The sequence below is a fragment of the Natator depressus genome, chromosome 8 (genome assembly GCF_965152275.1).
Source record: "Natator depressus isolate rNatDep1 chromosome 8, rNatDep2.hap1, whole genome shotgun sequence".
In the NCBI taxonomy this organism is placed as follows: domain Eukaryota; kingdom Metazoa; phylum Chordata; order Testudines; family Cheloniidae; genus Natator; species Natator depressus.
Window position 1 is genome coordinate 745,624 of NC_134241.1, and position 21,342 is coordinate 766,965.

At 53.8% G+C, this 21,342-nt stretch overlaps 1 protein-coding gene across 1 annotated transcript in view; it reads left to right on the forward strand.

Annotated features, from left to right (window-relative positions):
* The first annotated feature begins 1,496 nt into the window (after positions 1–1,496).
* The window catches only part of GRK6 (G protein-coupled receptor kinase 6), a 31,398-nt gene continuing 11,552 nt past the window's right edge, over positions 1,497–21,342 (forward strand). Inside the window, exons 1-11 of the mRNA XM_074960132.1 lie at positions 1,497–1,609; positions 9,352–9,447; positions 13,445–13,557; positions 13,994–14,071; positions 14,416–14,516; positions 16,052–16,144; positions 16,561–16,624; positions 17,442–17,582; positions 19,480–19,670; positions 20,264–20,301; positions 20,484–20,573. Of these exons, the coding sequence (XP_074816233.1) occupies positions 1,558–1,609; positions 9,352–9,447; positions 13,445–13,557; positions 13,994–14,071; positions 14,416–14,516; positions 16,052–16,144; positions 16,561–16,624; positions 17,442–17,582; positions 19,480–19,670; positions 20,264–20,301; positions 20,484–20,573 (1,057 nt within the window). The 5' untranslated portion in view covers positions 1,497–1,557. The remainder of the gene's footprint in view (positions 1,610–9,351; positions 9,448–13,444; positions 13,558–13,993; positions 14,072–14,415; positions 14,517–16,051; positions 16,145–16,560; positions 16,625–17,441; positions 17,583–19,479; positions 19,671–20,263; positions 20,302–20,483; positions 20,574–21,342) is intronic.

Sequence of the window (21,342 nt, forward strand, 5' to 3'; positions counted from 1 at the left end):
ACAAATTGGAGGATTGGGCCAAAAGAAACCTGATGAGGTTCAATAAGGATAAGTGCAGGGTCCTGCACTTAGGACGGAAGAACCCAATGCACCACTACAGACTAGGGACCGAATGGCTAGGCAGCAGTTCTGCGGAAAAGGACCTAGGGGTGACAGTGGACGAGAAGCTGGATATGAGTCAGCAGTGTGCCCTTGTTGCCAAGAAGGCTAACGGCATTTTGGGCTGTATAAGTAGGGGCATAGCGAGCAGATCGAGGGACGTGATCGTTCCCCTCTATTCGATATTGGTGAGGCCTCATCTGGAGTACTGTGTCCAGTTTTGGGCCCCACACTACAAGAAGGATGTGGAAAAATTGGAGGGAGTCCAGCGAAGGGCAACAAAAATGATTAGGGGACTGGAACACATGACTTATGAAGAGAGGCTGAGGGAACTGGGATTGTTTAGTCTGCGGAAGAGAAGAGTGAGGGGGGATTTGATAGCTGCTTTCAACTACCTGAGAGGGGGTTCCAAAGAGGATGGATCTAGACTGTTCTCAGTGGTAGAAGAGGACAGGACGAGGAGTAATGGTCTCAAGTTGCAGTGGGGGAGGTCTAGGTAGGATATTAGGAAACTCTATTTCACCAAGAGGGCGGTGCAGCACTGGAATGCGTTACCCAGGGAGGGGGTGGAATCTCCTTCCTTTGAGGTTTTTAAGCTCAGGCTCGGCACAGCCCTGGCCGGGATGATTTAGTCGGGACCGGTCCTGCTCCGGGCAGGGGTTGGGCTGGACGCTCCCGAGGCCCCTTCCCGCCCGCACAGTCTGTGGTCTCGGAGGAGCAGCAGCCGGGTCAGTCGGTGGCCGCAGAGAGAAGAGGGGGATTCGGGGCAGCCCCGGGACTCACCCGTCCCTTGGAGCGGCCGCGGCCCGGAGCGCGGGGAGCGCGGGGCCGGGCCCAGTCAGGCCGCCGGTGCAGGGGCTGCGGCCCCGGACGCCCGGGTGAATCGGCCCGCCTCCCAGGTGCCCGCCTCCCCCTGCTCCTATTGGGGGGTGCGCCTGCCCGCTCTCTCCTGTCACACCCGCATCGCGGCAGAGTGGCAGCTGGGCCTCCAATCAGGTGTCTGCTCCGCCTGGTAGGCGGGGTCCCTTCCTCACATAGCTCATGACCGTCCAATCCGCGAAAGCGCTGAGATTGCGTTGTGCTGATTGGCAGCTTCCTGACCTATCAGACTCCTCTGACACTGCAGGGGCCAGGCTTAGCCAATCGCCGCGCGCTAACACACACACACACACACACACGCACACACAGCTCTCGGTCCCCGCCCCTGTACACCTCCCTCACCTATGGGCCAATAGGAGCGGAGCGGCGCGCAGGGGGCGGGGTCCGTGCGCCGTGCGGCCCAATGAGGGGGCGGCGCGGGAGGCGAGTGCGCGGCGATTGCTGCGCTCAGGTAAACAGTGGGCGGGGCGAGCGGCCGGGGCGGGGCGGGGCCGGCGGCGGAGGCGGGCGCCGAGCCGGAGCCGGAGCCGGAGGCGTCGCGAGCCCGGCCGGGGAGGAGGCGGCGCCGCCCCGGGCCCCATGGAGCTGGAGAACATCGTCGCCAACACGGTCCTGCTCAAGGCGCGCGAAGGTGCGGCCGGGCCCCGCCCGCTGCCTTGGGGCTCGCCGGCCGCGTGTGGGGGCGGGGGCCTGGGGCCGCGTGTGAAGGGGGAGCAGGCGCGGTGGGTGGGAGGCCCGGGGGGGGTGAAGGGGGGTCGGTGGGGGGGGGGCCCGGGACCGGGTGTGAAGGGGGAGCAGGCGCGGTGGGTGGGGGCCTGGGGGTGGGTGTGGGTGTGAAGGGAGGGCGGTGGGTGGGGGCCTGGGGGTGGGTGTGAAGGGGGAGCAGGCGCGGTGGGTGGGAGGCCCGGGGGGGGTGAAGGGGGGTCGGTGGGGGGGGGGGCCGGGACCGGGTGTGAAGGGGGAGCAGGCGTGGTGGGTGGGAGGCCCGGGGGTGGGTGTGAAGGGGGGCGGTGGGGGTCTGGGAGGCCCGGGGCAGTGGGTAAAGGGGTGCTGGGTAGGGGAGATGGTCGGGGATGGTTTGGCTTTGGCCAAGCCACAGAGCACATACAGGAGCGGCAATCTCCGAGGCCCAGCTAAGGCCTGGGCATGTGGCTGTGGCATGTGTGGGCGCTGCGGTGGGGCTGGTGAGAAGCAGTGTTTCTGCTGCAGGAGACGTATGGAGAGGACTTGGGGTCAGTGACAGGGTTATTGATAGTGGAGGCAGTTGGGAGGCCCGGAGTGGAGGAGGAAGGCAGAGTGGCTGGCCTGGGGGAAGCTCTTGTTGCACAAGCTTCTGCCTGTGAGATGTACGCAGGAAGCTGAGCTTTAGCCACAAGCTGACATGGTTGGGGCAGGCAGAGAGAGGGGCATTTGTGGTGTCTGAAGAGAATCAGGGTGAGTTAGCTAAGGGAGTTGTTGGAGGCTGTCGGGCTGTATTGGGGATCAAGGATGTGCCTTGAATTAAGCATCTTCACTATCAAAAAGAGGGTAATTGTGCTGAGGGATCTGGGTCCTAGACCCAAAACCAGTCAGGGATGTTGAGGGGAAAAACCTTTCCTAAGGGTTGGTCATGCTGGGATATGAGGTGGATAGTGGCACTTTTTAGAGAGCTGGAGAAGGTTCCAAAGGCAAAGAAATTGCTGAGAGTGGAGACAATGTAGGGAGGGGACCTGTGTTTAAATGACAGAAGGAAGGGAGTCTGGAGAATGGATTATGTTGGGTGTGGCTGAGCATGTCCAATAGATTGGAGTGTATATGGATAACCTGGGTGAGATTTTCGGAGAAATTTGAGTGACGCCCCTGAGTGTGGGTGTCAGCCTGGCACTTGTTACCTGGGTTCACAACCTGGCATCTTGTTGGATCCTTTGCTGCTGGATGTCCAGGTGCCAGTTAAGAAAACCTTTCATCACTTTTGCCTGGAGTCTGGGTGAGGGACTTAGCAGCAGGTATCTAGGTCTGTCATCTCGGAGTTGGGTCACTGGAATGAGCTATACATGGGCTACATCTTCAAAGGAGCCTGTTACGTTCTGTTCAGCCCAAACTCTCCAGTGGGTAAACAAGGTTTTATTAAGCCTGAGACAAGTGGAAATGTTTGACATCTTAAAGTCTAGTGGAACATGTTGTTTTTAAACAAATAACCCTTCTCCAGCCACGTGTGCCACCCAAACACTGGAGCACTGAACTCCAGAGTGGGACTATCATTTTACCAGCTGAGCAAGATGCATAAACCGTGTCCAGATGTGAACTGACTTCTAGAGATTCTTTCTCTTCTGATAACTCTGAGTGCTGATAGTAACACAAGGAGAGGTTTATTTACATCATATGATTTTTTCGTTGACAGTGCCTCATCTGGAGATTGCAGCTTATGAACTTTCCCAGGGGAAGCATCTCTCACTGGTTTTCTGTGACCTACACAGGCTAGCAGCCCATTTCCATGGGATGTTTATGATGGCTTTGACCTATAAAGCCCTGGACAGTTTGGGTCTTGCCTCCTTTAGAGACTATCTTTGTCCTTGTATGATTCCACAGCAGCTATGTTCACCAGGAGTGCACAAGCTCACAGGCCCATGGCTTAAGCAAGAGAAGCCTAGGGCGGGGTACTTTTGGTGAAAAGTTCTTGACTTCCCTCTCCTTGGTCTGCCAGGTCCTGGATTGGACAGCCTGGCTGCGTTCAGCCCAGGATTGCCATTGGGGAGGCTATAAGGTGGTGCTGTGCCTAGTTTATCACGTTGTCTTTAGTTTTTGTGCATGTCCTAGAAAGGTTATAACTAAATGCCCCGAATCTCTGGGGTGGGTAAGGAAGGGAAAAGTATTAGGGATGCTCCGGTAGAGGAAATACCAACACAAATTAGATTTGTCAGTTTCAGAGAAGGAAGCCAACTGCTTACCCTACTTTTTCCTGGTCAGATGAATGTGGAGAAGAGGCTGTATGAGGTGGAAGAGGGCGGACGACTGGCCAGCACTCTTGGCAGTGCTCTCTCTAGTCTGAGCTTTTAATCGTACAAGCAGAGAGGCCACTGTCACTGGCAGCCCACTGGAAGCATGCATCTGCTCAGTCATCATTGCAAACCTCCCGCTCTTTCTCCCTCACAGAGCTCTTGATTATGTTGTCAGGAGACCCCTTTCTAATCTGAGGTGTGAGGATCCTCTTCCCTCCCTTCCACTTTCCCTGTAAGTTTTCTGCCCTGTGCAACTCTTCACAGGCCTTGCTGCATGGTCTGAAAATGGCTGGGATGTCGGTGAGGACAAGTATGCAGGTCAAAGCTTCCTGGCTCACAGTGCCACTGCGGCCAAGCATGCGCTCAGTTGCCAAGGAGAAGCAATAGTGCTGTTTTCAACAGGTGGCACAGGAGAAGCTTGCACGTAGTGCCTAGTGTTCACTCTTGCCCTTCCCATTGCTGTCTTCACCACTTGTACCTTGATGGATGCACAAACCAGCTACCAGTGAAATTCTGGTGCTGTGTAGTCACCCTCAACCTTGTTGGCCTTATCCTTATTTAGTATGGATCCAGATCTCAACCTGCATTCAGTGGTAACTGTGGAGACTCTCTCTTCATCCGCTAGCTGCGCTATGGGGCAGAATTACTCACTGAGGGTTTGCTGTGGGCTGGGCATTATTAGATTTCCTCGGATGTATTTTCAGTCCTGGAGGACAGCTGGCTTTTGGTTTCTTCATCACAGTCTGAGATACTAGAGAGTCTGAATATCTTATGCTGTTGGATGCTCTGATTCTAGATTGCTGCCCTGACGTGGTTACTGAAGGAGATGCGCAGATAGGGCATCGTATCTGTTGATGCAGAGAAAAGCAAGAGCCGGACATGACTAGTCATGTATATGGCTTACAAGAATATGCAGTTATAACAGTTAATGCAAACAGAGTTTGGAAGGGATAAAAATGCTTTGAGGGTTAAACTTGTTAGGGACTAGGATGAGACCTACATGGTAGGTAGTTTACCTCACTTCTGCTACTGCTGGGTTTCTTTTAACTTCCCAGAGGTGTCTGGTGTTGGCCTGTCAGAGGCAAGATACTGGACTAGATGGACTGCAGGTATGATCTGGCCTGGTGATGCCTTTGTTGCCAACGATCAGCCTGGACCCTGGAATTTGATTTCTAGACTTCTTGTATGTCATTCTGAACCCCGAGGATTGTGGACTTCACTGATTAAGAGGCTGGTGAACTCTACAGGGCTGGTAGGATAAACTTGTCCGTAAATGAAGCCCCAGAACTTGGTGTCCAGTCCTGCACTCAAGTGGCTGTGAGACTGGCGCACCTATCTACTTGCCACTGTTCCTTACTGCCTGTGTTGCACCAGGAACTCAAGACCCTTTAGGGTTTCTGCATCTCTGGGCAGCAATTCCTCTGTCAACAAAGCCATTTACACACCACACTGTGGATCTCAGTGGTTCTAGAGCCTGTCCCAGAGGCTACTGCTGTCATAAAGGCAAAGGAGCAAAGCCTGGCTCTGCAGTCTCTTGGGCAAAATGGTAGATTTCAGCCTGACAATCCAACTACCTCTGTAGTGGCCCTCTCCACCCCAGTGCTGACCCCAAAACTTTATAAGTGCACGTCCCACTCCTTTGCTGACTCCTATAGTGACCATGGGCCTCAGTCTTCTGCAAAACGGAGCAGGCTCTGCCAGGTGCTGAGGCTGAATTCCAGGACTTCTGGGTTGGGTGGCAGGCTAGTAGCAACAGAATTGTGTGAAACGTGGAGCTGGCTAGAGGTGCAAGTTGACTGTGAGGGGGATTAGCCATTGGAACAGCTTACCACTGGAAGTGGTGAATTCATTATCTCGTGAAGCCATTAAATCAAGGCTGGTTGTCTTTCTAAAAGAGATCTAGTTCAACCCCATGTTATGGAGCTCAATAGTGTCACTTATTGAGTGAAGAAGAAGAAGAATTCCCTTCACTGCTGGAATAGGGGGTGAAATTCTCTGGCCTCTGTTATGTAGGAGGTCAGACCAAGTGAACAGAGAATGGCCCCTGCTGGATTTGAAGTCTATGAAAAGGTTTTGAAGATGAGGGTTTTTGGGGAAAAACAAAAGCTGAATAGGGACATGGGCAGAGAAACTCCTCAAGCTACTTGAAAATCAGCTTTGGGGTAGAAACCCCAGGGAAGGTAGAAGACTCAGGCTGGGTAATCCCAGAGCTATGCGCCAATGAGGTGGGAAACTGAAATCGCTTTAGTGTTGGACTTAGATATGGAAGGATCCAGTGTCTGAAGAGACATGCTATCAAAACCTCCAGAGTAGTGGTGGACAACCTGTGCCTGTCAGGGTAATGTGCTGGTGGGCTGCGAGACAGTGTTTACTTTGACCGTCTGCAGGCATGGCCGCCCGCAGCTCCCAGTGGCCACAGTTCCAGAGGAAACTAGGTGGCAGCAATTATCTTGCTCTCAGACTCAAGAGATGTGAAAGGAACCCTGCTCCTGCACTGACTGCCATAAACTGCTGATTTCCAGAGACTGGAGTCAGTTACTCACACATGGGGAAATGGGGGAGCCACAGCCTCGGTTCTGGGCAACTATTCAGCAAGGAGCTTAGCCGGCCCTTCTGCTTCTGCTATTAACAGTCACTTTCCATGGGCGACTGGGTGCAGTTAAGCACAGCAGCAGAGTTAATGTGCTATACAGTCTTTTATTAGAACCATGGAAAGCACCAAACCAGAGTTTGCAATGTACGTGATTAGAGAATGGAAGATGCTGGGCTAGCTGCTTGGGTGTACCACCTTTCCACATCCCCCTATCGTGGGGGTCAAATTGCAAAGCCCCGCTTGCAAGTGAGAGCAGCCTGAGCTAGCCAGTCCAGCCCTCCCTGGAACCCACTTACACTGATGCAGATGGGGTGGGGTGACGCTGTCCTACACCTGTGTAACAGTGCACTCCAGGGAATCCTCAGCTGCTGCCTGAAGAGCGCTTCAAGTTTCCGTTGCACTGCTGCAGCAGGGCCAGGAGCCAAGAGGGGCTGAGGATCTGGCCCACTGACTGTAAAGCTATTCCCTACAATATCAACCCCTCCCCCAAATTAACTCCCCATCGCTCACCCACTCTTGCCCCAGATGCCTTTGAAAATAGGCCAACTTGGCAGTGTGCCCTGGAGCTCAGCTCCTTCAGGTTTTGGGTGGGGAAGAGCTCCTACTGGAGAATGGCCTGCCCCTGGCTTCTTCCCCCTTAAGGCACAGGCTGTTAGCTGAACTGCCCCCACTGCTGGCTGCTGTGAGGGAGTTGTGCAGGGAGGGCAGCTAGAGCTCAGCTGGGCACCCAGCTGCTTGCTGTAACCAAGGGGAGAGCTTGGGGGGTGAATGCCTTGCTGCTACGGTTCCTTCTCTAAACAAGTCAAAGGAAACATGAGTTCTGCAGCTCTTCTCCTGCCCCCCCCCCCCCACGTGAAGTGGGGTTCTGGGTCTGCCCTTCATCAAACCCTCTGCATGGCAGGTGGGCTCTCCCTGGCTCTGTGGCCCACATCCCCCTCCTGCCTTTGTCACTGATCAGTCCTTCATGTCCTGTCACTGCAGGCTGCAGCTGAGAAGAAGGTGTCTGTGCTGCTGGCTCCTTCCCACTCCTGCTTGCCCTGAGTCACTTCCTTCCTGGGTTTGTATAGTTAGTTGCACAGCAGAGCTGCTGATGTTGGGCAGATGCAATGCTGCTGCCCATAGAACATGCAGCAAACTTTGGCACGTGCACCAGGTGCTCAGCTCCTTGGGCTCCAGCCTGCTGTAGCCTGCGTGGCTGCATGAGACACTCTGGGCTGGAATTTCGCTGTATCCAGAGCCCACGTAGTGTGTTGAGCTGGTGGTTCGTGCCCTATTATTGGAGGCAGCAGTGTCTCCTCTGGATGTTTGCCTCTCTGAAGCTTTCAGTGTTGGGTGTCTGTGGGAAGTGAGCTTGGGGGAAGCTCTCTTTTTGCCCCAGAGAAGGCAAGCTGATTTAAACAGCTCTTGTTGACAGCAGCAATACCAAGGGCTGGCCAGAGCTGGAGGCACTTGGTCCTGCACTGTACCTGGGGATTTTCTGCTGGGTACAGTTCCTCTCCCCACCCCTCCGCCACGGCTCTTGTCTGTGTACTTAGTAAGTGCCCTGTCCTGTCCAGATGGTCTCTTATAGGCCCCCCCAGTGGTGGCTGCAGGAAATCTGCCTGGCGGGGGATGTGCAAACTGGCCAGGATCAACGCTAGGGGTTGGCTCATGTGTTCAGCAGTTGTTGGTGTGCTGCTGCCAGCTGCTTTTTCACTAGCTGATGGATCAATCAGAATGAAACATCTTCCCCTTTCTGGAAGAGTCCCATTTCTGTGCCTGAATCAGCTGGGTCTGGCTGAGGGGTTGAACACAGCCCAAGTGCACCTTGGCTGGCCTGGAGGAGAGGCAGGTGTGCTGTGGGCTAGTTTCCAGAGTGGATATCTTACCCTGCAGCATTTTAATACTTGCCATTTATATAAAGTATTGTATACACAGTATTTAAAGAGCTTCCCAGTCCTGTCCTACGGCGCTGAGCAATTGACCCTAAGAGACCAATCTGCTTTTAACAATATTGATGCTGTAATGATACCTAGCACTTGGATCCTGCTTTCCAGACATTAACTAACTCTTGCTCCCTACCTTGGAGGGAGGAGTTAGTTCCATTTGCAGGTGGGGAGGCTGAAGCGACTTGCCCAAGGCTACCCAGTGAGTTGGCTGCAGAGCTGGGATTAGAGCAGAAATTCTTGTCTCCCAGTCCCACGTGCATTTTTCATTAGCATGTTGCCTCCCTGTAGTGAATATATTTAGCCTTGGAAGATTAGGTAGCATGAACATCTCTAATTGTGCTAGGCAGGAAATTCTGCAGCTGGGGATTTCATACCTTTGCAGCACCGGGTAAATGTTATCCTTCAGCTTACTTTCAGAGATGGGGGTCTGAATACAGGCCTGGGAGCTAGAACTTCAGCTGATACAGGTGCTCTTAGGCCTTCTCCAGTCTGTGCCTTAGTTTCCCCATCTGTAAATGCAGATAACTCCTTTGAAATGGTTGGACAGAAGAGCTCATTGTTGTTGATTCAGTGACTTCCTGCTCCTCTCTTATGAGCTGGAGTGATTTAACTTTCCTTTAGTAGCAAGGCGGTGTCCTGTCACTCAGGGAGAAAGGCACCATTGCTGTCTAGATCCACAGCATGGGGCTCAGGTCCCCAAGGTGCATAGCCTTGTGACTGTTCCAGGGAGTCCATTCCCTGATTCCTGCTGGCTGGGAGTAGCTCGGCATGGGGGTTTTCTCCTTCCCAGCTCTCTGTGCTGCTAGGTCGGACGTTCTAGCTTGGTCTCTTTTGTGGCTGCCTCATTGTGATGTCTGTTCTCTGTCCCCTGCAGGCGGCGGAGGGAACAGGAAGGGCAAGAGTAAGAAATGGCGCCAGATGCTGCAGTTCCCGCACATCAGCCTGTGTGAAGATTTCCGGCAAGCACTCGGTGAGGAGTAGCTGTTTGTTGGATGTCAAGTGCTGTCCCCTGCCCTGTTTGCATATGCGGCTGGCGGATATACGTGGTTGGCTTCCTTGGGATGACTCTTAGTTGCCTGGCGGGGAGTTGTTCATCCATTGTCCTGCAAGCTCTGCCTAATTGCATTTGTGAGTCTCACTGTGTCATGGGAGAAACTAGGGGCACTGTGGTGTGTATGGGGCACAGATCTGCCAGATGTAGTAAGAATCTGGGTGCAGAGAAAGGGGGAATGCTGGTAAGTCATGCTTTCTCCAAGCCAGCTGGACACATCCAGCAAGGTCCTCCAGGGTCCTCTAGACCAGTGGCTCTCAACCTTTCCAGACTACTGTACCCCTTTCAGGAGGCTGATTTGTCTTGCATATCCCCCCAAGTTACATCTCACTTAAAAACTACTTGCTTACAAAATCAGACATAAATACAAAAGTGTCACAGCACGCAATTACTGAAAACTGCTGACTTTCTCATTTTTACCATATCATTATAAAATAAATCAATTGGAATATAAATATTGTACTTACATTGCAGTGCACAGTATATAGAGCAGTAGAAACAAGTCATTGTATGAAATTTTAGTTTGTACTGACTTCACTAGTGCTCTTTATGTAACCTATTGTAAAACTAGGCAAACACCTAGATGTGTTGACGTACCCCTGGTTGAGCCACTGCTCTAAACCATTAGAGGTTTCCCCAGAGACAGGAACTTTCTTGTTCATGTAAACATAGCCCAAAGGGTGTCACTGAGCCCCAGATCACATTTCAGGGCTGCCCCTTACATAGATGGAGAAGTGGGTTCCTATGGCCAAGGCCCATATGCTCCCTGGCAAGCTGGGCCTAAATTCTTCACCACCATCCCTGGGGATCTGGTGCAGCTTCATTCTGATTCAGCTTTTCAGTGAACTGCAGCTGAGATAGTCACAGTGGATACAGTAGCGCTGGGTGGTTTGTTCTGATATTCAGTTCAGTTTATTGTATGCTGTCCCCATGTTTTCAGTGCCTGAGGTGCTTCAGGGTTTGGTACTGACATTGCATAACTGCATCATCAGAGCCATGGAGGAAGCTGGAGGTTTTGGCAGTTGAGTAGGGGGCAGCTGGAGCTTTGGGCACTGGAGCTGTTTGACACTGGGATAAAAGCCTTACAGATGAATAGTAGTGAAATAGTGAAGTCACATTTTAAGTTGTCACCCGTAAGTTTCAGCGTTAACAGCCAATTGAGATGAATTATGTAGTTCACCCTCCTGAGCTGTTGTTTCAGGCTGTCTGCAGGCTAGGGCAGATGTCACTGTATCAGGTGCATTCAGGTCACATTAGGAAGGTTCTGTGTAACCAAGAGGCCTGTAAACTTGGGCCATGATTCTGCACTGTGTATGAGCACACTGGATGGTGGTGGCCACAGAGACCTGGGGGTGGTTCCCTCATCCTGAGTGTGAGGCCCCGCCGGAAGTTAGAGCAACAGGGGGCCTACTCTAACTTCCATCCTGTGTGTGAGCTCCAAGCTTCTAGCTCAACTCCATCGCACCCCGTCTCGCCCTGCCCTGTGTGATGCACTCCTGCCCTTCCCCACAACTCCCTTTCACTGGGGGTGGAGGGTGCAACTGGTGAACTTAGGATCAAATTCTCCTGTTTGCCTTTTAAAACAAAGGCTGAGATTTTGGAGCAGCTCTGCCCCCATCGCTGAGGATGGTGGCTGCCTTCGTCTCTAGCCTGTTCCGTAGCCATCCCTGTGTGTGTTTGCATTTCTGACTGCTCTGCAAACTGAGCAGAGCGTTTCCTTCAGCTGGCCTTGGTGCTCAGACCTCTGTTCAGTGGGCATTACGAGGCATTTTGTTAGCAGTGCATGTCACCTGCTGCTGTGCTGCCTGTTCACGCAGGCTGGCTGTCAAAGTTTAAATGTCCTTTCCACTGTCCTCTGGCACATCTGGCCAAGGCGTTGCTTGGGAAGACCTGGTTCCTGTCCCCACTGCTCGGTCGTTCCCCCTGCCCCCTCTCCTCCCTTTGCTGGACTCCAGCTTTGTGCTTTACTGGCTGTAGATCTGTTCCAGATAGAGACTCCTTCTCATTTACAGTTAAAGGACTGAGGTACTGCTGCCCCCCTGGGGAGAGGTGAGGGGGACGCGCAGTCCATGTTCAGGATGGGTCAGCATGTTTGTTTCCAGCAGTGGTTCCCGTATTTTCCCCTCTCACTAATGGCTTCAAGGCCAGGTATGGGCATTCTTCTTTCCCTCCCCACACAACCCAAGGGGGTGGACAGGCCCCTCTACATCACTGAGCTAAAAAGGTCACTGCAGAAATCCAGCCTCTCTGCATGCACTGGTCATGCCAAGGCCTGCAAGAGTGAGGCCTGTGCCGTGCTGGGGCCAGTGATGGCAGCGAGGGAGTCTCTGACCCTGCCAGGCACCAAACCTTTCACTCCTCTGTGGGGAAATGAGCTCACTCCGATGAGAAGGAAACAGTGGAGCTAGGGAGGCAGCAGTGTGCCCGCCCCCCCGCCACGCTGGAGCTGTTGTCTCTGAGCTCTGCACCACTCAGGAAGCCGCAGCTTCCTCAGGAGAAACTGCTGCACAGGGGAGGGGAACGCCTACAATATGCCTGCCATGAAGGAGGGCGGGGACCTCTGTCCTGGGGAGTGGCAGGGGGTAGGTGCTGAATACAGTGAGATGCATTCTCCCCCTCCCCCCAGTACCTCCCTTAGTGAGGGCGCATGTCCCTTCCAGGCCACCGCACTCACCCCTGTAGTGTGAGCAGAGTCAGGTCCTTCTGCTCTGCCTGGACCACGGATAGACCACGAGGGCAAATGGAGCCCCCTGCAGGCTGGGGGTGGCCAGGTGTCCCGGTCCCTGATGGCTGAGTGCGGGCTCTAAAACATTACTGGTGGATGGGGAATAAGCAACGTTTCTAATGGGTCTTGCAGGAATCCGTTCTCAGTCCACCAGTATCTTTACCAATGAGCTGAAAGAAAATATAAAGTCATTGCAGACTCAAAAAGAAATAAAGAAAAAAATTGCAGATGGCCCAAAGATTGATCAGGGTGGTAAATAAAGATGAGGACAGGTCACTGATACTGAGTGATCTGGATTACTTGGTAAGTGGGGCATGAACAAATGTGTTTTATTATGGGCAGCTGCAAAGTCCTACATCTAGGAATAAGGACCATAGACCGTATTTTATCCTGGAATCCTGTGGCTCTGAAAAGGACTTGGTGGCTGGGGCGGGGGAGGCGGTATGGTAGATAACCAGCTGAACATTATTCCCAGTTTAATGCGATGGCTAAGAGAGCTAACGTGATGCTTGGATGTACAAGCAGGGGAATATCAAGCAGATGTGGAGAGGTGACATTACCATTGTATACAGCATTAGTGAGACCATTAGTGGAATAGAGTCCAGTTCTGGTGTGTGCACTTTAAGAAGGATGTTGACAAATTGTGAAAGTTTCTAGAATAGCTACAAGAGCGAACTGAGGTTTGGAAAACCTGCTGTACAGGGAAAGGGTTAAGGAGTTCAATATGTTGAACTTATCAAAGAGAGAGTTGTGGTGACTGGACCATGGACAGTAAATCTCTCCATGGGGGAAAGATTTTTGATAGGAGGGCTCTGTAATGTAGAAGACTGAGGCAGACCAAGATCCTGTGGCTGGGTATTGAAGTTATCCAGATTAGATTAATGGAGGAAATAAGGCACACAGTTCTAACAGTGAAGGGACTTGCCTGTTGGAGCAGCTTGACCTAGGCTCATGTCAGGTGGGGTCTCTAACCAGGACTGGATGTCTTTTTACACTCTAGTTCATCTGCAAGTTATGGGCTCCATAGAGGAATCACGGGGCGCGATTCTTTGGCCTGTATAAACAGGGGGTCAGAATAGACTGTCGCAGTGAACCCTACTGGCCTGATCTGTGAATTCTCATTGGCTGTGCTGGGCTTTGATTATACCTACGCTTGAGACAAGTGGCTCACTTCCTCCTTTGCATTTGCAGAGCGGGACTATCGCAGCCTTTGTGAGAAGCAGCCGATTGGGCGTCTGCTCTTCCGGCAGTTCTGCGAGACGCGGCCTGAGCTGTCACGCTGTGTCAGGTTCTTGGATGCTGTGGTAAGCACAGAGCTGTGTGAGAAATTCCTCCAGGACGCTGTGACCCATGTTCGGAGAGTCGGGGGCCAAGGCCCAATTGGCCTAGAGCCCTCAGTGTGTTGCTAAATCTAGGGCTGAGTGTGTGGGGAGACCTGAACCCTTGGCCCTTCCTCCCCTGCCTCAGCATAGTGACTGCTTCTCTGCTTTATGCTGCAACATTTCCCTGGGGAAAGAGTCTGTTAGCTGCTGTTCAGTAAAGGTCTCTGGAAAGATTGGGGCTGTGCCCTGAGGCTGGGGGCAGTGTGCAGAAGCCCCATGTGCCAGTAATGGGGAGAGGGGGATTATTGATGGCAGGCGGATCATTCATGCTGTTCTGTGGCACGCCCTCTGCACGCACTTCCTGCATGTCTCCATGCCCAGAAGGGGGACTGCTACCAGCCTCATTTTCTCTGTACAGGCAGAGTATGAAGTGACTCCAGATGAGAAGCGGAAGGAGTGTGGGCAGCACCTGATTGACAGCTACCTAAACCCCAAGGTAAGTGACCTGAGCAGGCTGCTCCAGAGGCTGAGCTGCTGGCTCCATGCTGGCATGTATAAGAGGGACACTTGGGAAGCAGGTGGCCGCATAAGCACCCAGATGCTCACTGCATGTTGGGAAAGAGCATCAGCCACCCCCAATGCAGGGCATCCCCTTACAGTCAGGGAGGAGGGAGCAGAGTCCCTCCACTACCCCAGGAACAAATGTGCCTGAGCTCTAAGTGTCCTGGGGGCAGGCCGAGACCTGTGCTGGGTTCCTGTGGATTCCATTCCCCTGGCTGCAGCCCATGGAGGACCCTGGGGCTCAGCTTCCTGTGTCTGACACAGCCCCTCCTTTCCCAGAGTGCGGATCATGTGCCTGAAGTTCCCTTGCAGCTGGCAAGCACCTGTTCTGAGAGGCTGGAGCAGGAGCCATGCAAGGAGCTCTTCAAGGAATCAACCAAGTAAGTTGGGGAGGGGCCCCGGGGCCTGGCTAGAGGTTACATTGGATAGTGTAAATATTCCCAGGGGAACGGACATTACAGGTAATTGGCTGAGTCCAGTGTGGCCATCAACATACGTCCCTTGCAGGAGCAATTTGGGTTGCTCCTGGGATTTGAGTCTTGTTAGCTATCCATGCTAGGGAGAGGGATTTGCATTTGCAATGAGCAGGCTGAGTCTAGCCAGCACTGATGGGGGAAGGAAGTGTGAGTGCAGGCCAGCTTTTGCGTTTCCTGCATTTCAGGGGTCCCTGAAGGCCACAAGGTGGTGCAGGAATCTCTGTTCTCTTGTGTTCTCTGTCTTTACTGGTGTTCGAGTCACCATCCTGCGTGGATTCTGTCCTATCGCCTATGGTCAGCCCTGGACTTGCTGGCCTCCTGCTTGTGGCTTTTGTTGGGCTCTCCAGCGCATCTCTTTGGGCTGAGATTGGGACAGACCAAGTGTCAAAAGTTCTGCTTGCCTAACGCTGTCTGCATCTGGATGTGGCTGTTGTGAACACATGGTAGAAACTGTGAGTCCAGGGGACTCCAGGAGGTGGGGTGTGCAGGGGCCTGAGGCCTGCTTGCTTGGGGGGAACCGCAGTGATGGTGCCTGGAGTTCTGTACCGTGTAAGTATGTAAAGGAAACTGTTAAGCAGGCCAGTCCTTCTCGCCTTCCTCCATCATGCTGTCCAACTCAGACGTTGCCTGACTGAATACTGGGCCTAGCAGCAGGTGCTCCCGCTGCCTTTATGGAACATAACCAATGGCGTTGTGTGAACAAGGAGTCTCCAGTCTGGGCCCTGCCATCTCTTGGCAGCCCCTGAAAAGGCAAGAGCCCATCTGCTGCTCTTGATGTCATCTGCACTCCAGACACTTTCTGCAGGGCTCATCGCTCTGTGGGCTAGCCTTGGCACTAGCCTCAGGAGCCAGTAATGGTTCAGACAGGTTCCCAGTGTGGCCTGTTGTGGACCCTGCTCCGATCTCCCCGCCTGCACATAGCAACGGTGCCTCAGCAGCTGATTACAATGTCTGGGCGTGGGCCTTCTGCAGGGGGCTCCGTTGCTAAGGACTCTCTCTCAAGGGGCAGACAGCACCACATCCTCCTCGTGTGCATGGCACAGCCAGCACCTGGTCACAGGGGCCATGCTTGGATCTGAGCAGTGCCAGCCCAGCTCCGTAAACTGCTTTCCCCACAGGACGATGTCATCCCCAGTGTCTGCTTCCTCTTCCTGCAGTGGCTGCAGATTACTGAATGTCAGGACCAAAGGGCTGGAGTTTGTGGGAAAGAGCTCTCCTGGGGTGCTGGTGGGTGCTTGGGGCAATGCCTGGCTGCCCTGCTAGGAGGGGGCAAGGGTCTCATTCGTCTTGGGTGCAGCTGTGGGGAAGGCCAGCTACTGCTTAGATCAGAGGGGTCTTGGGCCCAAGTCTGGGCTGGCAAGCTGCTCCATCCTTCGGAAAGCATTTACAGTGTCCTCCTGCCCAGGAAGCATAACTGACTGGCTGCCCCTCTCTCCCAGGCTCATCCATGACTATCTGAGCGTGGCTCCCTTTGCCGATTACCTCGACAGCATCTACTTCAACCGCTTCCTGCAGTGGAAATGGATGGAAAGGTAACTCTGTCCCTGCTTCTCTTGGGGGCACTGCAGCCCGGGGGCACTGCAGCCCAGGGGCCCTGCAGGCTCGGGGCTAGGAGGTGCTGCTCGAAGGGAACCTGCAGCCCTTCCTTGAGTTCTGGCCGAAGCCAATCAAGTGGGAACAGATGTTCTGTTACCTCACATCAGCTCAGGGCGCTGTTCTCCTCAGCACTCACGGAGCCCTTTCCCGGCTTTAATTAAGGCAGTAATAGGGCCCTGCTTTCCCTGTGATGGCGAACCCTGGCTCTGCACTCTGAGTTCCTGACTCCGTCAGCTAGCTCAGGCCAGGTGTGCCTGCTGCACCAGGGAGGGTGGGGGACTTGTTCCATGCAGCCTGGTACCTCACTGCTCCCCCTCCCATCTCATGCCAGCCTCTTCTGCTTTGTTCACAGGCAGCCAGTGACTAAAAACACTTTCCGCCAGTATCGCGTGCTGGGAAAGGGAGGCTTTGGTGAGGTGAGTGGCCTGCATGCTCTTCTGCCTTTGAGTATGAGGGAGATTCAGGGGCCAAACCTTTGTCCTGCCAAAGGGCCCCACCTGCCCCTGACAATGGGACTGGGCCTTGCTTTCTGACCCAGTCCCCAGGAAAGTCTCACTTGCTGGGTACTCTCTGCTCTTGCTCTTGATCCCCTTTTCTGGAGCTGGGAGAGCACCTTATGTTGGACACTACAGCTGCGTCTGGTGGGGAGGGAGGGGCTGGCATGGTGTGTGTTCAGGACAGGCAGTGCTGGGGGAACACTTGTCACCCTGCCACTGCTTGGGCACAGGACCAATATCATTATCTCCCATCTTACAGATGGGGAAACTGAGGCACACACCTGGGATTCTCCTGAGTCGGTGGCAGAGCCAGGATTAGAACACAGGACTTCCTGACTCTCAGCCCCTTGCTTATGCTGTTGGGTTACACCTCTCTCTCGGGCTGTAACTGCCTCAGGCATCCCCTCCATTGTGGCCAATGGGCTGCAGGACTTGTGTCCAGGCTTCACTGCCATGTGCTCGCAAGGGGACAGCTCAAAGTTGGTAGAAGTAGATAACCAGAAGAGTCAGATGGGCAGGCCACACTGGCCAATGATCAGAGACCAGCAGGCCAGGGAGAACCATATAAGCCCCACACCAGGAAAAGAGTTGGTCTGGTGGCTTGGCTGGCAGACCCAGAAGTGCATGGCACTAATATTAGCAGTTTGGATGGGGTGGAGTCTGATCCCTGAGCCTGCACCAGCTGGGTTCAGGGGCAGGGTTTGGCCTGCAAGCTGAGCCTGCTGGCTTCCTCCAGGTGTGTGCATGCCAGGTGCGAGCCACCGGGAAGATGTATGCCTGCAAGAAGCTGGAGAAGAAGCGGATCAAAAAGCGGAAGGGGGAGTCCATGGCCCTGAACGAGAAGCAGATCCTGGAAAAAGTGAACAGTAGGTTTGTAGTAAGTACATAGGAATTGCTTTAACTTTGCATTAAGGGGCTGAGAGGCAGCTGACCCACCTGTGGCCCATACTCTGCACTGCAGTGGGGCTGCACAAGGAGCCTGTGTGGGTCCTAGTGCTGGACTGTAAATGTGCCATCTCCCTGGCTGGGCATGAGATGGCATGGCAGGAGTGCTCTGAGGAGGGTGCAGGCCTTGCTCGGGGGAACCCTAGGGTTCCCCAGGTGTCTGGTTTTCGACCGAAACGCAGTCAAAGAGGGACCCTGGCGACTCTGGTCAGCACCGGTGACCGGGCTGTTAAAAGTCTGGTTGGCTGTGTAGCGGGGCTAAGGCAGGCTCCCTGCCTGCCCTGGCTCCGCGTGGCTCCCGGAAGCGGTGACCTGTCCAGCCCCTAGGCTCAGGGGTGATCAGGGAAGCTTCACTTGCTGTCCACAGCTCCCATTGGCCATGGTTCCTGGCCAATGGGAGCTGTGGGAGAAGAGGCAGCGCACAGAGCCCCCTCCGCCTAGGGGCCGGAAATGCTGGCTGCTTCGAGGAGCAGTGTGGAGCCAGGGCAGGAGGGAGCCTGCCTTAGCCCCGCTGCACTGTCAACTGGGAGCTGTCTGAGGTAAGCACCGCCGCCTGGCTGGAGCATGCACCCTGAACCCTCTCCTGCACCCCAATCCTATGCCTCAGGTTGGAAACCCCTTTCCCCTTCCCATACCCAAACTCCCTCTCGGAGCCTGCATCCCCACCCCTGTCCGGAGCCCAGACCCCCTCCCATACCCTAACCCCCAGCCCTGAGCCCGCTCCTGCACTCCAAAACCCTTACCCCCTCCTGTACCCCTGCCCCAGCCCAGTGAAAGTGAGTGAGGGTGGGGGAGAGTGAGTGATGGAGTGAGTGGGGCGGGCTCAGAGAAGGGGTGGGGCAGGATTTTCTGTGATTAGAAAGTTGGCAACCCTAGACAATCCAGAGGACCCGCTGATCTTCACTCCCCTGCTGTGGGCCCGGATACCAGAATTCAGTCCTGTTTGCTGAACAGGGCACAGTGATGGAGCTCCCCCTACAGGCTGGATGGTGTCACAGCATTAGTTTGCAGAAAGAAAAGGAGGACTCGTAGCACCTTAGAGACTAACCGATTTATTTGAGCATAAGCTTTCGTGAGCTACAGCTATAAGGGAAAGCTTGGCCTATGCAGGAGGCAAGCTTCAGCCAGCCCCACCTCTGACCTGCTGCAGCTCGATGGGGGTGTGTGGCAGAGATCTACTGAGCAATTGTGGCGCACGATCCTGTGCCCGGTGGAGCAGGCAATGCGTAGCGTGGGGACTGCTGCTTCCAGCTGTAGGGAGGTGTTGGCCACATGGCACTGAGCGGTGTGACAGTTCCCACCAGATAGAACTTTGGGGTGAGGGCCCTGCATGAAATGCTTCCACCCAGCTGCTTCCTGTCCAGGTGTCTTGCTGTCCTAGCTGGATAGCAGCTTTGGTTCTGATCTCTTCCCTGGAGGCTTCCTAGCTCCTTGCACAGACAATGCAGCCAGTTCCCTTTCAGTGTGCAGTGAAGAGGGAATCTCCTGTGAGCTGGGGATCTGCCTGGCTGGACCCACTAGCTACTGCCCCATGGGAGACTTGGATTTGAATGGTTTTCCTCTCTGCAGTGTCTGCCCTGGCTGGTTGAGGGCTTCACAGCTGGAAGGCAGGTGAAGCCAGAAAAATGGGAGGGGTGCAAAAGCCCCCTCCCAAGAGATAATCCCCAATGTGTCTGATAGGTGATGGGGATATGAAACAGTTCTAACCTTGCCACCCAGGCAGCTGTGTCCAAGGCTGGCTGGCTGCCTGGGTGGGCATGGTGCCTGCCAGGGCCTCTATCTGCAGCAGCTCTGTTGTCTTCTAACAGCTTTTCTGCCCTGTCTTGCAGGTGAGCTTAGCCTATGCATACGAGACTAAAGATGCCCTCTGCCTGGTACTGACCCTCATGAATGGAGGGGACCTCAAGTTTCACATCTACCATATGGGTGAGGCTGGCTTTGAGGAGCCTCGGGCTGTGTTCTACGCAGCTGAGATCTGCTGCGGCCTGGAGGACCTGCACCGGGAGAGGATAGTGTACAGGTGAGTGAGCTTTCCTGTGATGGTGGTGGGAGTAGAGGCTCACAGTTACACAATATGTCCTTTAGTGGGGCTGGTTCTTTCGCTAGCTGCAAAGGCAAGAGGGCTCTGGGGAGCTCTGCCTCTCCCAGCTAGTCCCCTCCCAATCCTCCATGAGGGTCACCCTGGAACCCAAGTTAATGGGAGCGGGGAAGGCCTTAGAGGAAAGGCTGGCTGTAAGCCTGCTCTGGATGGGTTTGGATGAGCTCTCTACAAGAGAAGAGGGAAGCAGCCCAATGGTTTTTCACTTCCCCTCTTTTCATGAGGCTTGGAGTCTGAGCTGTCAGCCACAGGGTGAACAGGAGCTGTGCTGGGCTCGCCTGGTGATGGGGATGTGACTGTAGGAAGGCTGCGCTCCTTGCCTGTGGGGTAGGAGCTGCATCCCATCTGCTCATGAAATGCAATATCTGTGCTTTGCACTAGGCTTGTACAGACAGTCAGACTGACGTAGCAGGCACTGCCCTGGTGGGATGTTGCCTGTAGGACTGTCCCAGGCTGAGCTGAGGGTTTTGCTGCTCCAGGGCATGTCTAATGGAATCTGCTCTCTCCCACTCTAGGGATTTGAAGCCAGAGAACATCTTGCTGGATGACCATGGTGAGTCGAGGGCTGCAGGTGGGAGAGGAGCCAGGAGTGTGTGGCGGTGCTCTGGCCCTGTGCCTGGACTGTGGGTGCCTCTCTCATTTCCTTGTGTGAATCAGGGCTACTTTGTGCTTACCAGTAGCCATGACCTAGCCAGTCAGCTCATGAGCTCCTAATGGTGTTATTCCCATATTCAGGTCACATCCGTATTTCAGATCTGGGGCTGGCTGTGCACGTGCCCGAGGGCCAGACAATCAAAGGCCGCGTGGGGACAGTTGGTTACATGGGTGAGTATCTCCTGCGACAGGAAATCTGGAGGCTTTGTGCCCTGATTTCCAGATTTGAAATGGTGTTCAATTTGCATAATACCTCCCTCTTCCAAAGTTTGCCCTGCCCCCCACAATGTCCTTTCTGACCATAGAGACCCTGCCTAAATTATGGCCTCCAACAACCTGCCTTTGGCCACAGAGAGATGGCTAGAGTGACTGCCTATACCAGTGGCTCTCAACCTTTCCAGACTCCTGTCCCCTTTCAGGAGGGTGACTTGTCTTGCACACCCCCAAGTTACATCTCACTTAAAAACTACTTGCTTACAAAATCAGACATAGAAATACAAAAGTGTCACAGCATACTCTTATTGAAAATGACCAACTTTCTCATTGTTACCATATCATTATAAAATAAATCTACTGGAATATAAATATTGCACTTACATGTCAGTGTACGGTATACAGAGCAGTATAAACAAGTCATTGTCTGTGTGAAATTTTAGTTTGTACTGACTTCGCTAGAGCTTTTTATGTAACCCGTTGTAAAACTAGGCAAATCTCTAGATGAGTTGATGTACCCCTGGAAGACCTCTGCATACCCCCAGGGTACATGTACCTCTGGTTGAGAACCATTGGCCTATACAGTGTCACTCTATTCATCACCCTGGGCTGCATTCTAGCCAGAGCTCCATGACTGGGAGCAGACTGGGGCCTTTGCTTTTGAGGTAGGTGTCTGTGGACAGAGCCCTGGAAGACCCTTGGAATCTCTGATTTAGAATCCTAGCCG